General features: G+C 40.9%; 1 protein-coding gene across 5 annotated transcripts; it reads right to left on the minus strand.

Moving 5' to 3' along the window:
• Positions 1-7,523: 7,523 nt before the first annotated feature.
• mdm4 (MDM4 regulator of p53) lies at positions 7,524-17,004 on the minus strand. 5 transcript variants are annotated; one of them, XM_082533127.1, is made up of 12 exons: positions 16,790-16,885; positions 16,470-16,623; positions 15,540-15,627; positions 15,382-15,456; positions 15,147-15,280; positions 14,979-15,028; positions 14,460-14,524; positions 10,790-10,886; positions 10,556-10,716; positions 10,190-10,384; positions 10,009-10,077; positions 7,524-9,921 (listed from the first exon to the last, which is right to left on the minus strand). In XM_082533127.1, the coding sequence occupies exons 3-12, from the start codon at positions 15,609-15,611 to the stop codon at positions 9,352-9,354; spliced, it is 1,488 nt and encodes a 495-aa protein (XP_082389253.1). In that variant the 5' UTR covers positions 15,612-15,627; positions 16,470-16,623; positions 16,790-16,885; the 3' UTR covers positions 7,524-9,351. The 5 variants fall into 5 exon arrangements, with proteins under 5 accessions (XP_082389253.1, XP_082389251.1, XP_082389250.1 ...); XM_082533125.1 differs by lacking the exons at positions 16,470-16,623; positions 16,790-16,885 and adding an exon at positions 16,898-17,004 and having other exon boundaries at positions 10,190-10,369; XM_082533124.1 differs by lacking the exons at positions 16,470-16,623; positions 16,790-16,885 and adding an exon at positions 16,898-17,004.
• Between the last annotated feature and the right edge of the window lie 13 nt (positions 17,005-17,017).

Consider the following 17,017-nt stretch of genomic DNA (forward strand, 5'->3'; position numbering starts at 1 on the left):
TGCTGCACATCTACACATCACATCTCTGTTTGGCCCTGCTCTCTAGGGCTTTAAGGCCCAGTTGTACGCGTGCGTGTTTTTCTGTGGGTTTGTGTGCTCATGTATTTCTTAAGAGGCCAGGACATGATCAGGTTGAAATGGGAGAGACTGCCTCAGATCAAAGGTGTCCATCTTAGTGAGTTAATCCCAGACTTGCGTCCCCTTCCGAACATGAAGAGTTCCATCATTAAGTGGGGAGGCAGAAGGGACATTCTGGAAACAGCTGTCACTTCTGCTGGGAGCCAGTGGCACACAGAGACAATACATTGTTTGACTTCAGGTTTTTGATGGGAAGTCAACGAGGCAAGAGACTGTTGCTTACTCTGGACTGCTGTGAAGCACTGTCAGACTCATAATGTGATCAACTTGGTCAATACCAAAAAAAGCTTAGGTGACATTGTTCCTGTGGTTTATGTAACTGCATTCATATCCGCTGACTTTCATCTTGAGATGATTGCACTATGTGATGCAAGTGACCTTCTGAGTTATACTAGCCTCAGAACCAGGCAGGTCTGTGCAGGAACCATCAGCAGAGTGAGCTGCTAGGCTGACACTGGCTCACATTACCCCCAGAATTTAAGGGACAGTAATGAGTCAGCCACACAGAGGGAATGGCCTTGGTTGTCCTGACCTCTTCCAGCAAGTCATAGCATTAGCCTAGCCACTGGGTGTTAATCCTTCCAGGACATGTCTCACCTCGTAGCTCATCAGCTAATTCTGACTAGCTTCCGCTAACATTGCAGCACAGCCAAAACACACACTTCTGTCAGCAGAGAAGTGGCCTGGAGTGACAGGCAAATCATGAGGAGTGTTACATGAGTCTGTACTCTATTTCTTTACAATAAGTTTATCACAGTAATACACTACCTCTCAGGAGATGTTTTGGAAGAGACAAATTGCTAGCAGTTTCCTAATAACCACAGTTCATTAAACTTAGAGGGTTGCAAGGTCTGGTGAATACCACTGCCAATGGTATTCTCCAACCAATGAAAGAGTAAATACACGTTTTTTGAAACAAAAGTAAACAATACTATATCATTGGAAACCATGAGTTCAATATTTAAAATAGAGAAAATAAAGAAGAACTAAGGACTTTATAGTGTCACGATAAGACATGAAAAGCTAGGTTTTATACTTTTCCTGCTTATAAAATCAAAGAACAGCAAAAATTCTGGCACAACTTCACCTACTTCCAAGGTGCATAGAAAGGATGAGAAACTCACAACGCAGGGACTCGAGGAACACTTAAGAGTATGACCCTGATGAAGGCCACAAGCCAAAACGCGTTGGTCATTTAATAAAGTTCTTTACTTTTAAGTGTTGCTGGAGTCCCTGCTTATAAAATTAAAGAAGGCATTATTAATTCCGGTCTTATGTGAAAATTTTGAAGGTTCAACATACCAGGGAGCCTTTCCAGCTAGCTCCCTAAAGCTGCTTTTAATATTTAAACTACAGCATTGTAAAACCTTCTTACATGTTAGCTTGCAAGTTAACACTATTATGGAATTTAGTTCTCTCTCTAGACCTCTACCATCCAGTTTTCTATTGTCCAATGTTGGTGAGCCCTTGCATATTATAAGGTTTGATGAGATGCTCTCCTGCATACCTTGGTTGCAACAAGTAGTTATTTAAGTTTCTGTTGTGTTCCTATCAGCTCAAACCAGTCTGTCTATTCTCCTCTAATGTCTGGTGTCAACAAGGCCTTTTCACCCAGATGAAAATCGACATTAAAAAATACATATTTTTATTGCTCAGATTAATTTTTTATTTCTGACTTTTTTCCACATCAGTGACAATTTCACACAGACCGGATTTCGGATGAGAGAACTCAAGATGTTGCAATTTCCTCATTATAACTGCCCCTTAAAGCCTCTATGTATTTATTTTTATTGTGGATCAGCGTTGCCTAAACAGCAGCTTGTTTAAAAGAATATATTTATAGGCCTGGTTTGTGGCAGATATTTGATATTTCGTGTAAGAGAAAGCACAGGTGCAACCAATGATTTCCATTTAAGCATTCCAGGGTTGTGCTGGTTCAAAGGGTTAATGACACACAATGGAACAGAGCCTCTTATTTCTTACTGTTTATTCTTTACCTGTGTTTTATATCCTTTTGAAGGTAACAAACACAAAGTTTCAGCTAGACACAATCAAAACAAAAAAATCTTACAAGTCAGTGAATTAACTACAGGAAGATTTCAGTCCTGGGATTAGGTGCCAGGCAGAGGTTTGGCAGGCCCGTCTGGTGGCTTGTGGTATCCTCCTGGGGTTTGGGCTTGGGTTTAAGGCAGAGTGCACAGTCTTAGCTTGGCACGGGGCTGGGTCGGCTGTCAGGTTAGTCTGTGATGGATCGTCACTGATGGTGGAGTGAGTACAAAGAAGCCTGTGTTGGACTCAGGGGTACAGCAAGGAGGGGGTTTGCAGTGTGTCAGAATCACTCATAACCCTCTGTCATCTTAACCCATTGTCAGCAGAACTAGATGTGTGTTTGTGTGTGTGTGTGTGTGTGTCCCTCAGTATTTGAAGTGAACACTTAAGATACAGAACAGTTTGTTTACCTGTGGTTTGCTAATACTGTACTTTATTTTCCATCTTAAAATAGGCCAAACCAGTGAAAAATAGGCTGGCTCTAATTTAATTATGACTGATTGGCCCCATGTAAGAAATAATGCAAAAAATATACAAATTAATACCTATTGTGACATTTGGATTTATTCTAAGTATCAGAGCTATTGATTAAATTACTAAATAAATATCAATAATATAATATAATATAATAACGTATTTCTTGTCCATAGTGTGTAAGGGTCCCCTTGTGTGCGGGGGGGGGGGGTAGCCCTGTCACTGGCAACACTGTTCCACTTCTCCTCAGTGACAAGCAACAGCACATTGTGGGACAGCTGAGCTCTGGGGGAGGAGGGAGGGATCAGTCCTCCTCACCCCAGGTTAGCCTCAAGTTTTCCAGTGACCTGGAGAGCTGTCATCTGAGTGCAGTCGGGAAATCTCAGATATGTAAGAGGAGAATAACATAACAACAGCAAGGAACTGTTTATTAGAGGTGGCTAAACCAGGTCTTCCATCCAGTGATACATTACGATATAGGACGCAAAACAGGATACACAAGTTGTTTAAACAAATAAAATACATGCTTTTGTTTCTACTTTATTTGGATGTTAAACTCATAAAACTCATAATAATTCCCATGAGTTTATTTGTATTCTAACAGCTTTATGTGCTTTAGTGTCCAGCATGAGCACTAACCTATTAATTTGACTGGTAGATACTGAGAATCGGAAGGAAGCAGAATCACTCAATTTTGACTTTTGCTTGAAATTTTGTGAACACTTTAGAAACGACCTTTTTTGGCTTCTTTGTTACCTGCCAGGCTATGACCCCTCTTGCTACTGGAGAGATCTTTTTTTTTTTGATCAAGCACTCCTGGGCAGTGTAACAATGATCTTCAATTTTTCTCAATTTATGCTATCTGTCTGACTTTCTATTGTTGGAGTAGAAAGTGTAGCAATAGTTCTGTAACCTTTTCCAGCCTGGTGGGCTTCAATAAGCCTTTTTTCTAAAGGACCTTAGAAATCTCATTTGTGCATGGTAAGATACAGTCCCTCAGACATGGCAATGGATTTTTATTTTATTTTTTTTAAATAAAAAGGACTGAAGACAGATGACTTTTTTTTTTAAATTAACTTCTAATCCTCAATGTGTTCATAGACTTGCTGGTGTATTTTTTTCACTCTATAAATAACAGTTATGTTCTGCTTGAATCACTGAGTTCTGTGTTTTACACTTTTAGGATTTGTGTAAAAAATCTGGTGACCTGCTTGGATGTCTAAATATTTATTTAGATCATTCAGAATGAGTCAGAAAGTTTAACATTTTAAAGGAAAAAGACACAGGAAATTATTAATTATTTTTTTCCACATGCAAAAAATAAAGTCTCATTCCTGGCCTTTCTGTACTCCTGGAAAGCAATATTCAGTCTGAAATCCAGACTCATGCAGCATTATTATGTACTAGTTTCATGCCTTTGGGAGAGAGCATTGTCACCATAGTGACAGCAACACATGTCCAAGTCTGTCGTCTCAGAGACTGTCGCCATGAAAACTGCACATCCATTCCTAAACTCTTTGATATCAGAGCTTTTCTTCCAGAGGTTATACTTACTATAGAGCATTAATGTTGTATAGGATCATTATGTGGAGATGTGACAAAGCAGCCGACTCCTCCTCGACAATCATCAGTGCATAAAACACAATGAGAGCAAATTAAAATATTCACGGTCAGATCTGATTACTGCGCTGCTGTATCCCACTATTGCTGTTGAGTAATGACCCTTACATAAGTGATACAGTTTGACGACCCCCCCAAAGGTGATGTGACACTACTATGGCCTGGCTAATCATCAGGAGAATACTCCCATTCATTTATACTCAGAATGAAGTGCCCCACCTGTGTTTGCACAGGGCTCTGGAGGCCTGGAGAAAGCCTTCTAAGTCAGGGTAGGGGGAACAGTAGTTCTGTAGCCCAGCCATGCTGCTGGTCACTGGGGCTTTTATTGCAGAGTAATCCCCTACAACAAACAGAATGGCCGGCATGTGCATACGCAGCTGTCGCAGTCTTAGTGCAAGTGGTGTCATGTTAAATCACAGGAATGGACTGAGCCCCTGCACCATCCGCTGCCCTTCCCTTCGCTGGCATCCCACTCACTGAAAGGCTCCAGCACACAGAGACAAATACACATACATACTCATGCCTATGTGCATAACCCACTTCCCACTAACATACTTTGCAGCACATGGCAGCCCAAAAGTTATTCCCTGTAAATAACTTGTGCCCCCTTGCTACAAACAACCAGATTATTTCAATGACATATATTCAGAGGACTTATGATAATCAAAGCAGGTATCACAGGCAGGAAAACAAAGTGACATTTACACCCTGACACTTTCCAAGTATAAAGCACCATTAGCATAGTTCCTCTGGGAAATTCTGAATCCCTCTGAAGCCAGGTATGTATATAGTATATACTGTTGGATGGCTATGTTTTAAACTATTTCCAGTTTTTCAGTCCAGCTCTGTTATCTTACTCTGCTACATTTCAATCATGCCCCTCGCTACCCATCAATATCCTTATTTTTAATCTACACTATCTTCAGGCCTTCTTCCGTATTCCTGTCTTTGTTTTTCTCTGGTTCCAGTGACCTTCTCCCATGTCAGCAGAGGGACAAATTTAGCGGCCTAGTTTCTGGAGCGACCAAATAGTCGGACACAACAGAGGGAATGTGTGTATTTGTGTGTGTGTTTGTATATCTGCATGGAAATTAGAAAAGAAAGAAAGGCCCTAGCCCCACAGATACAGTTATAGATATCCAGACATGTACTATCCTCGGGGTATGAGACAAAGGACACCAGAGGAATGTATCACAAAAATCTATATCTTAAAATGAGTTTTGCATTTATGACATCAACAAATAAACCGATTAATGGCAGTGGCTGCAATAAAACAATAAAAATAGGCATAAGAATGGAAGTAATAACTATTTTCCCTTCAGGAATAATTGCATACGCCACCGAGGATAAAGAAAGAATGTGTTAAGTTATTCTGGGATGTTGAGATGGGAGCACTGTCGCCATGGAAACATGCAGATCCTTCACCACTCCCTGGGTCTTGTCATTCTAGAGCTGCCAAGCTCCGGGTGCCATGTCACCAGGGGTGTTATGCCATTCTTCGTCTCTACTCTCGGTGACGCACCAGATGCCACATACAAAGCAGCAGGCCTAGACTGTTCTTGAATTAGCTACAGAGTAAAGGGAAGCATTTCACAAAACATCAACACCTACCTACCAGCTCGCATGTGAGGTCTTCAGTGGTAAACCACTGGAAAATAAATTCTTTAAATAAAGCACATGAGTGGAAATTGGAGAGAAAAAATGTCCGTGAGTATTGTTGTCTTTCTATTTTGTTTTACCCCACTGCAGTTTTGACCAGAGGTTGGTAACCTTTGCTATCCAAGAAGCCATTTATGAGTAACTAAAGGGATGAATCAGTGTTGGATCTATATATAAGAGACAAACAAGCAAGGAAGAACATTTTAATTGTATCTTTAGACAGTTTTTGTTAGCTGAATTTACAAAAATGCCAAAGAAAATAGTTTAACAGGCATCAAATAGCATTTTTGCACCAATGAGGTGACATCTCAGTATGGTGTGCAGTGTGTCCTTAAAACATTTTAGGAAACTGGACAAGTGGAGGACCAAAGAAGAAGTCACATTCCTAAAAACTATCTACAGCAGTATCTCAATATTCGTAAGAAACAGAAAAAATTACAGCAAAGATCTGAGAAACATATTTGGCTCTTCAGTTGATCCATCTACTGTGGATGGCTGCCAAGCCAAGAAGACATTCTTAATGAAGGGAAACAGGGAGAAAAGACTGAGGAATACCAAATTACACAAGACCTGGACAGTCATGGATTGGCCTCCCCAGAGCCTGGACCTCAACATTATTGAGGCAGTGTGGGAGCTTTGAATGCTCTCCAAAAAGCCCAGAGAACTATTCCTGAAGACTGCTTTAAAAATGACAAGAGATTTTCCCTAAGAGAGTTCAGAGTTGTTGCAGAATAAAGGTGGTGATACCAAATACTGATTTTCAAGCTCATTGCAATTCTACAAATTGTTTTTGCTTTATGTATGTTTCAATATCTTGCTGCACCTATTTTCCATTTTCCTAATAAATTATATAGTCTTATATAAAGACTTTTCCCAAGTACTGCACATCCATGTAAACTGCTGCTACCGAGATTCAGAAATATTCTGAGGATAAGCCACCTTTTAGTTAAATTTTTTTTACAACAATTATGTGGATAAAAAAAAAAGTGGATTAAAAAAAAAAAAAAAGAAACATAGCCATTCCAAGTGGAAATACTTTGATAATTATTACCAACAGTTTGTTCAATATAAGCATTAAAGGTTGCTTACATATATAGATAACAATAATGTAATAATGAAGAATCTGAAAGTTAACAAATAACTTATAATTTGAATAACAAGCTGTTGCGTTATGACTGCATATTTGGGACTGGAGAACAGTTTAACAGGGGACTTTCAATGAACAGGAAATACACCCCAATGAGTAATTGGTAAATAACTCAGGTGTAAAGTAGCTGCAGTGTTTATACAGAATTTGGATAGCAGTGGTGTTACAGAGGCATACACAGTCGAAGGCAGGGCGTATGCCCCAATTCTCAAGAACAGGACAAAAATAAGGCAAGCACGAGTAAGCAGGAAATGAACAGTGAGTAAGCAGAGGAGAGTCGCAGGTGCTGGAGCCCAGTCAAGGAGGAGAGGATACATGACAGCTGGCCTGTCACACACAATGACTTATTCAACTAAAACACAGATTTCACCAGTGGGTACCGTACACCAACTGTCTCTCTGGTGAAGTAGTGAACAAAGCAGACAATTCCCAACTCTTTCTCGCTTAACAAAACATGTTTATTCCATAACAAAAAAACCCTATAACTGCACCATGTTTTAGAACATTATGGTCTTAATGTGACAAATTGGGATGTGTTAATCAACCAGTATCACTGGTATTAAGTGTTTCATTTACATGAGGTCTGTATTTAATGGGAGCCTTTTCCCCCTTGATGTACAATGCTAATACTTGTTACAATCTATAATTCATCTTTTATTGCATTTACATTACTAATATAGCTCTGACACCAGCTTTGTGCTGGATCTGATTAAGAGGCATGCTCTATATATATCCATTACATGTTATTACAGGGACTGTACAGTTTCTGTAGGCAACGGTTACAAGACTGAAACCTCTCTCCACCTCCTGGCGGAAAGACTAAGCACAAGTAAACATCAGCTCAAACACTTAATATACACACTGTGTTACGCAGAGCCAAAGTTAAATGCCTAAAAGTCACTGAATAATAAGGAACAATGTATTTATTCAAGGCCGTTCACACACTCAAAAAGTACCATCTATGTGGTCCACAATCTTCAAATAAAGCTGAACAATCCAAATAAAATCTATAATACACATTTCTGTATAAAGTCATTACATGGCAGTGTAACGCTTAAAATAACCCCTGTGAAGCCATTTTCACTGAGGGTACACCTGGTAACTCAGCCGGTTTCTTCTCTCTATTGTTAAATTACAAATGCAAATTAGATTTGTTTTTTTAACAAGTGCACCATTTTCTGTTTGCTACGAGCTGACCACAAGTAAAACAATAAATAAATACAATACCTACATTTTAAACAGGTTCCAGAAATAATCTAAAGTACTCCGAATTATAATATTTAAACACGAACCAACAACATTATGACATAACTTACTGCAGGCATAGCTGTCAGAGGTTTGACAAATGTACATACTGAACACGTTAACAAATTACCAAGGTTCAACAATTACGGTTAATACTTCAGCTGTGCATTACGGTCTACATTTACATTTCTGGCTGCAAGAAACTAGACTTAAGTCACCATTGTATTTCACAATACATTCACATGTGCTGAGAGTACATTGATTTTGGGAGGAAACTTTCAAGCCTGAAACATCTAAAAACAGATTTAGAGTTTTTCTTCGTTCAGCTGCTTTAAAACTTACATTTTAGAGCTGTGTTATGTAAAGAGATGCAGGAGGGATTAAGACAAAAAACAAAACCCACAAATAAAGGGACAGCTCAAAGAGACCTGTACTTGCATACCTGCATTTATTATTCTGTTCAGTTTCTGTCCAGATGGACAAAGTAAATTAATGAAAAACTTAAGCACATCCTAAAATTTCCAGAAATAAAAATCAGCACCCAAAAACTGCACTATGAATAAGAAATAATGAAGAAAAAAAAAAGCCATAAAATTTTAGAGGGAAAAAAAAAAAAACAAAAAACAAACAAACCCTTCATAACATAAAATAACTCAAACTGTGTGTGCCTATGTGATAGTTTTAATAAATAAATAAATACTTCTGGATTTGTATGTCCCTTATTTAAATGTGGCACCAAAACAAGCATTTCGTATAGTGAACTGTTAAGACTGAGGTTTCATCTAACAATACTTCAGAGGCAGTGTGACTCAAATAAACCATGCAACAGAGCAAGATTCACCAAGTGCTATATTTTGTCTCTTTATAAATTTGACAGTAAGGTGCAGAGATTTTATGAGTCCACAAGCAAAGACTGGTACTAGGAGCTATGCAGCTGTATGGTTGAATGTTGTTGAAAAGTTTGTATTGTGATTTTTTTGGTCAGGTCCCCAGGACTTTACAGATGGGTTGTGTGCCCTTCACAGGATGAAAATTTTAATAACCTTCTGGATTATCTTCCCACATCCTGGACAAGGAGCCTGGAACTTATGTAGCCTCCTTGCACATGGAAAACAGGTAAGCAGGTGAGCAGTGCGTCCGTGTATAATATTTCCATTACGTGGCCGCACTCGACAGAGCTTGCAAGGCTCTAGCAGCGCCTCAGGCCTAACGTCCTCAACCTCCATGCCCAGATTCTCTTGACTGTCTCCTTCAGAGAGCTGCTCATCTTTGTGGAAGACAGAGGGCCTCGGACCTTTGCCTTTTCCCATTACCATTGTTGGCAATGGTCGATCGGCGGTGGAATGTGAAGGGAGGATGACAGGATCAGAAACTGTCCTGCTGCAATCTGGGACATCAATGCCCGTGTCGCTGTCATCTTCCTCATCGTGGGTAATGAGTGAGCTGCATGCTGGGATGTCAGGAACAGAAAGGGAATGCGCAAGCCGAGGGACATCTTTATACCAGTTCTTCCTTAGAGCCCAGCACCGAACACAGTACCTCTGGAGAGGTATGTTGTATTTTCGGCACTCTGTGCACTGCCATGCATCCTAAGATATAAACACAGCATTCACAAGACTGATATAGTTTTAAACAAATGGCTGTAAATGAATAAACGGAGGCTCAGAGATACTGACCTGTGTGGAGATCTCTGTATCAGTATCATCACTCAGACACTGAGAGTCTTCATCTGGCTCCTCCTGCATCTAATAAATACACATCAGATCACATCACCTCTCCACATTTCTTAGTGAAAAACATTTTATTGGCAAGAAAGAAATATATCACAAAATTTAAAAAAGAAAGAAAAAGACATACTTCTCTGTCTGCTTTGTCCTCCTTCATTCCCCCATCATCATCCTCCAGTGGAGGCTCTCCTTCTCTGCTGCCTTCTTCCAGAGCAGCCTCTTTCATCTCCACACTCACCTGTTCACTCTCGCCCTCTGTGAGGAACCAGAGGTCGTCAGTGGTGTCCGACACAATGGCCGTATCCTCTTCCTGTGCAAGAGACAGCTGACACATCAGTCAGACCACCACTGTTATGATCTGATTTTTGCCATTTGTCAACAAGTAATGTCTGTTAGTTTTCCTAAGCTTGAAACCTCTAAAATGAACCTTATTGCCCATTTTAACCATTTTTAATTATACTGGGTGGACTTTCTAGCAGCACGTGAGGTGTCTTACTTGGTTTGTGTGGATGTCAGTGGAGCCATTGCTCCTGCGGCTGTAGTTATTACGGAGATTACCCAGAAACCACCAGGGCAAGCCAGAGAGGTCCCACTCATCCAGAGTAACATCCAGCTTGGGTCGCTTGCAGGCTGAGCGTTGCAAACCTTCAAGAGAGTCTAAGGAGGTTTTGAACATTTAAACAGTGTCTTGTAACGAGGCTGTTAAGTGTGCAATGGACTATTTGATTACCATCATCTGGTTCCCGAGGTCGTCTCTGGGAGGGGGTCTGCAGGAGAGGCCCATCACTACCAGCCTCCAAACCTGCTTTCACCACACCTCCACACATCTGTAAAAGAAGAAAATGCAAACGCAAGAAATTAGAACACAGAGCCGTGACTGGGTACTTGGAGGACTCGCAGCTCCTTTTCAACATGGCCTCTGTTTACAGGTGGGGTGGGATGGCACAAGGGACAAAGGGCTGGGCAATTTGGGTAAGGGCCAGTAGGGAGGGAGTTCAAAATAATTTAGGATATAAATGCAAACTGAAATGTTGAGTGCTGGGTAAACAAAGCAGAAAGCAAAGGCAAGGAAAGCCAGTATACTAACAGACAGGTGAATAAACAAGAGCATGATCACACAATCCACCGCAACTCTAAATTCGTTGGATTTAATACATTTATTCCAAGGTATGTACTGTGGTCTCATTTTTTTTTCTTAAATGAACAATTTGGCACATTTGTCAAAGCAAAGAAACAGACGCACACAGAATTTAAGTCTAAAGTAACATCTACCAGACAGTAGGGGTGCAACGATTCTCGTATCGATATTGAACCATTCGATACAGTGCTTTCGGTTCGGTACGCATATGTATCGAACAATACAAATGTTTTAATTTATTTTATCAACTTTCCTTCTGACGATGCCATTTGTGTTGAGCGCTCAGTGGATCTGCGCTTGACAGTGCAGCCTAGGCGGAGCAGTCGAACGCAGATTCACTGACCGCAGGGCAAGCAAGCGAGACAGAAGCTAAGCTCTCCTTGCAACATGGCAAATTGAACCTCCCCCACCCTCATTCAGATCTGGCCTTGGGAACTATTTTGGTTTTCATGTGACGTATGACCCTGAAGGTATGGACAAAAGTAAAACAGTATGTCGGATGTGCCACGCAATGCTCAATTACATTGGTGGGAACTAGTGCGTTAGCGCAGTTTGCTCGTTAACCTCTGGGGGGTCCTAGAAAAATGCATACACTATCGGACCTAGAGCCACAAATCGACCACGCCCAAAAAAGTGCTATAAAAAATTTATATATTAATATTTTATTCCACTTTAAATTAGCCAATCTTTTAAAACTACTTCTCCCTGAACTATCCATGTAAAGTTTTAATTATATTTCGGGGGTTTTAACCCTTTTAATCGCAGTTTAATTACATGAGCGCACCGTTTTTTTTAGCCCCCCAAAACAAAACGAAATATTTTAAAAAAAAAACATTTGAAGTAATATTTGATTGTTATTATAATTAGGCCTTTAGATGGACTAAAGATTGGCACCAACCTTCATTTCGATCGCCTTTTTTTTTTTTTTTCCCCTCAGGACCAGAAAATGGTCTCCAGGCGGCAAATGCTCCTCCTCTAGGCCGAAATCAGTGCATCCTCCCGGGTTAACTCCCGACGATGACCGGGGCATGTTGCGTCGGACCCCTTTTTCCAACACACACGTCCGGTACCACGTCACAACAAATACGTCATTTCCTGTTGATTTAAAAAAAAAAAAAAAAAAAAAAAAATATATGCACCCTCAAACGGTCCTAGGGGCCGAAAATGGTCCCGCCCGATCAGCGGGCGAAGCCGCTGCTGCACGCCGGAAATGAGGCTTCGTTTCCCGCAGGTCTGTTTAAGCAGCCCGCTGTTTTCCAGCCCGGGGTCAAATGTGGAGCAAGGGCGCCACCCGGTGGACAAATAAAAAAATTACAACTCTAAGGCCAGTACTGCAAACGGAAACATAACCGATCACGATCGATTTGACCGTAATTTTTTTGCTGTGAAAAATAGCGTTTATAATGGGTTTCAATGGGGCACAAATCGACCACTAGGACCGATAGTGTAAGTTTGTCTGTAGCTTAGCCACTGAAGCTAATTTCCGGAAGTCATACTGAAATTTTAACAGTAAATGTGACCGAACTTTTTTTTTGCAGACTTTCGCTATATTCCATTCAACACAGTGCAAATGGCGTGTAAATGAACAATGAAAAATGCCACAAATCGACCCAAGACCACCCAGAGGTTAACGTGTTGGCCATCCAGCCCCACGCATGGGGCGATCCGCGGTAGCTCGTTAACGGAGATTTGCCGTGTTGTGGCGTTAATGTCATTTCAACGAGATTAGTGCTGTCCACACTAGTGGGAACAATGAATATGACTGCACATTTACGCCGACATCATCCTAGTGCAAAGACAAGTGGAAGCAGACAAAAACAACAAGCACGCATGCTACAAACTTTACCCGAGTCATTTAGACAGCTGTTAGCACATGATTCTCCTTATGGGGACCTGATATATTTAATATGCTGCTGAGAATATAGCCCAGAAGAAGCGGATAGTATAGCTTTTATTTTGGAAAGAGACATTTCTCTGTAATAAACTCTTTTCCAAAGATGAGCGATTTCTCGATCAGATAGATTTATTTTTTATTACTTTGTTTAAAAACTGTACTTTTGAGTTAAAATATATATATTTATAATTTCAATAAAAAAATGACAAATTAAAAAGGCATGAACATTTTTTGTATCGAAAAAAATATCGAACCGAACCGTGAATTTTGTGTATCGTTGCACCCCTACCAGACAGATCTATTATTTTAATCACTAAAATGTATCTAGGAAATATGCAAATTCAACACTTAAATTATCATCTGAAATTTGATTCAATAGCATTCTGAGATGGTTGTGGCACATGCAGCAACCTTTAATTTCATAAAAAGGACAAATATCTTAATATAGCTCAATGTTGCGGCAAACCAAATTATATACAAGCCACGAAGTAAGATCAAAGAGGATTTGGGGAGGGATTGGAAAGAAGGGTGCAGGAACGTGGGATTAGGTGAAAAGGTTTAGGGCAGTCAGACCTGTGGGTGATCAGGAGCTGTGATCCTCCAGTTCGGAGCAGAGAAGAGAACTCTGATACAGACAGAGACAGTGACTCTGCCCCCCCATCCAATGGGTGGAACTGGTGGGTCATAAAACAGTGATGAAAAGCCACCAGACCAAACCAAGAATGGGGTTGTACAGAGACGGTGCCACTCTGTACAACTGCACACCAACGAAGACAGCAGCCCTTACACCACCTTCCCCAGAACACACAACCCAGTAGAAACTAAACTTATACTTTGGGCAAAGCACTTTAAAACAGAGCCCAGCCAAAATAAGATTTTTAAGACTGATACTTGGGGATTTAACCTCTAAATAAGTTATTGTCAGGAAAAAAAAGACAACTTGTTATGTGTAGTTATTTGTGAAAAAGCAAACTGTTGAATTATCTTGTTTTATTATGACAATAAGTCATGAAGTACCAGTTCATGCTCTGCATAACTGCTCTGACCATCTAGATATGTTTGCTGCCAGCAGGGAAGTTGCAGAGTGCCCTCTGGTGGCCAAACTATGGAACATCAACACTCATGACATGGTTGAAGCACACTTCTCCATCTCCTCTTTACTTTTTAATTCATCTGCAGTTATAAATGCCAATATCAATATACGTATAAGTAGCTAAAATTGTCTGATATATCAGTCGGGCTCCATTTAAAGGCATTATCGGAGTGGCTGTGCACTTATTTTGTGACATTGTTACAAAAAGTTGTGTGTAGTGAAGCGAAAGCAGGTAAGGGTCTCTGTTTCTTCTGAGCACCATGCTTCAGCTTTACCTGACCACGATCCTCCACTCCGCCATCTACACATTCACGGCCCACAGAAAGATTCTCTGCAGCGTCTGCATTTCAAATGAGACACAGTAACAGAAAAAGGACATCCCCCCCCCCTTTAATTATAGCATTGCACACTCTCACTAAGGCCCTTCAGATATGAAGTTTAAGCAGGGGAAAGGGGTCCATCTGGGACTGTGCAGGATCCCCACATCCTCCAAGCGATGGACAGCCTTTCACAATCACTCATAATATAGTCAACAAGATGGTCTTTGAATATACATGGAATGTTGGTATACCCACAGATCTTCTCATGTAATTTAAAAAAGCCACAATATGATGCAAATAACAGTGAATTCAATAAGGAGCACAGGAAGAGACATACTTTGACTTCAGACACCCACAAATGAATCCACAGATTGTTTTGTTTTTTGTTGATTCCACCTAACAAAAATATAATTTCACCAGAAAAAAAAAAAAATGTGCAAAGGACTTAAATCAATAAATGAAAGAATCACTTACCAGCACAGTCAATAACAACCAAATACTTCTTCAGCATTTCATACACTGGGCTGTAAAATGGGAATACAAGCATTTAAAATTAAGATTTTTCTTCTTTTTTAAAAATGTATAAAGTCCAGATACAAAGCAGAACCAACAATGAGCACAGGTTTTGGTTAAGGTAATTACCTCGGGTTTTTAACAGAGAAGCTCTCCACTTCCAGCAGCTCTCCCAAAGGATCATCCTGGCAGTGGACTATGTGCTGCCTCTGTTTGTCATACAGTTGCTTCCCCATGATGTATTGGCCCAAGTAGTGCATCACCTACACAAAGCAGAAGATTTCATATGTTCAGGCTACATTTGTACCTTTGGAATGACCACGTGACCGATAGCTCTTTTTCAAAGTCACACTAGACAGCTCACCTCTTTGAGCGTGAAGATATCCTCCTGGGCTCCAGCCACACGCAGTATTTGCAGGAGAGGAGCTTTTGGTTGCACCTAAATGGACAACAGCACCGCCGCTTAGCATTACATGTTATATATGAGGTAACTGAATGCTTGTAGTTGCGTCTTAACTGCACCTGATTCCCTTCTCCCGGTAGCGTCCTGCATGACGAGCTTGATGCCGGAGTCTGGGTTGGTAGGGAGCTCATAGTAAACGAACTAAAGCTGCAAAGCAAAAATTACAACACGCATTATAAACGACTCACCCATTCAGCAGCATTCCACAGCTTGCTATAGTCACCGACTTTGCACATCCCACGCAACACCAGCGCCTACGGCGCCAAACGCAGCTTAGCAATGTCAAGTTATTGACGGACTGAAAAATTCTGACAATGTTTATAGTCAGTGCCAACTAGGCCGAGTTAACTTCCCAATCTGAAACCGTCATGGCCTGTCACTTCTCACACTATTACTTTCCCTTTGGCGCCCTCACAAAACAAAACTAAACCAGGCGAGCCAACGCCGAACATATGGCACAAAAATGTAAAAGTATAGGTATTGCTGTGCACATACACACACACACGTGAGCTGCAGCCTCTCTAGACATCTCTAGCAGGTGGCAAGGCTGCTATCGCTACAGGCAAACGTGTTAGCTAACATAGCAGCAGCGCTAACGATGGCTAACTTTGGAAGCTAGCCAGTTACTCAACAATTCGCTCCTAATATTAACTCACCGTGAGGAGCTGACATTACTTCACAGCCAGTACATTGCTTCGGGCGCAGTATTGGCTTAACAGCTGGTCCGCATCGTAAAGACGTATGGAAAACTGAAATGCTGGCTTTTTACACTAGCTAACGCTAGCAACCAGGAGACAGTTAGCTGAACTACAGATTCAAAATGATGACTGTGGCTACTCAACTTCCGCATGAGAAGCCAGAATATGGCTCCCCCTACTTTTTAAAAATATTACTTACAGAGGCATTTTTCCCTTTTTAAAACAGTCTTTTCAGATTAAAAGCATGTTGTAAAATACAATGATTTTAAAAAAAAACTTCAGCGAAAATACCCTGTTCAGTTTAGGAAGCGTTTATGAAGCATAAACCACGGAGTCCACTTCGAACGGTGACAACACGACATCCCAAGAAAGGAATGGTTTTGCTGGTTGTGGCCACAGACCTCTCCAGGCCGCAGGTTTTAAATATCACCCTGGGTTAACACACCTGAATCAAATGATTAATTCATTATTAGACCTCTGGAGAACTTCAAGACATATGGAGCCATAGCTAACTATTGAGGAGGTCATTTAGCCATTTAAATCAGCTGTGTTAGATCAAGGACACAAAACCTGCATGACACGGGCCCTTGAGGCCTGGAGTTCCCCCTCACCCCTGCCGTAGAAGAAGAAGGCTCTGTTGAGTGTATTGAAATCTGCAAAGACGACTGGCAGCATCATCACTGCACTACACCAGCAGATGCTTGAAAGACGCTACTCACCCTGCACACATTTATTGCACTCCCCTCAGGTAGGAGGCTGTAGTGCAGGAGTGGTGAATCAAACAATTAGTTCAATACCAGGCCTCTGGAGAACGTCAAGGCATATCGAGCCATTTAGCT

The sequence above is a fragment of the Aulonocara stuartgranti genome, assembly GCF_965226115.1.
Source record: "Aulonocara stuartgranti genome assembly, chromosome: 5".
NCBI classification, from domain to species: Eukaryota; Metazoa; Chordata; class Actinopteri; order Cichliformes; family Cichlidae; genus Aulonocara; species Aulonocara stuartgranti.

Coding starts and splice junctions, on each gene's coding strand:
- mdm4 (XM_082533124.1), bottom strand. Junction 15,457..15,539: donor TACCGGGAGAAGGGAATCAG/GTGCAGTTAAGA, acceptor TTGTCCATTTAG/GTGCAACCAAAAGCTCCTCT. Junction 10,385..10,555: donor CTGACATCCACACAAACCAA/GTAAGACACCTC, acceptor CTGATGTGTCAG/CTGTCTCTTGCACAGGAAGA.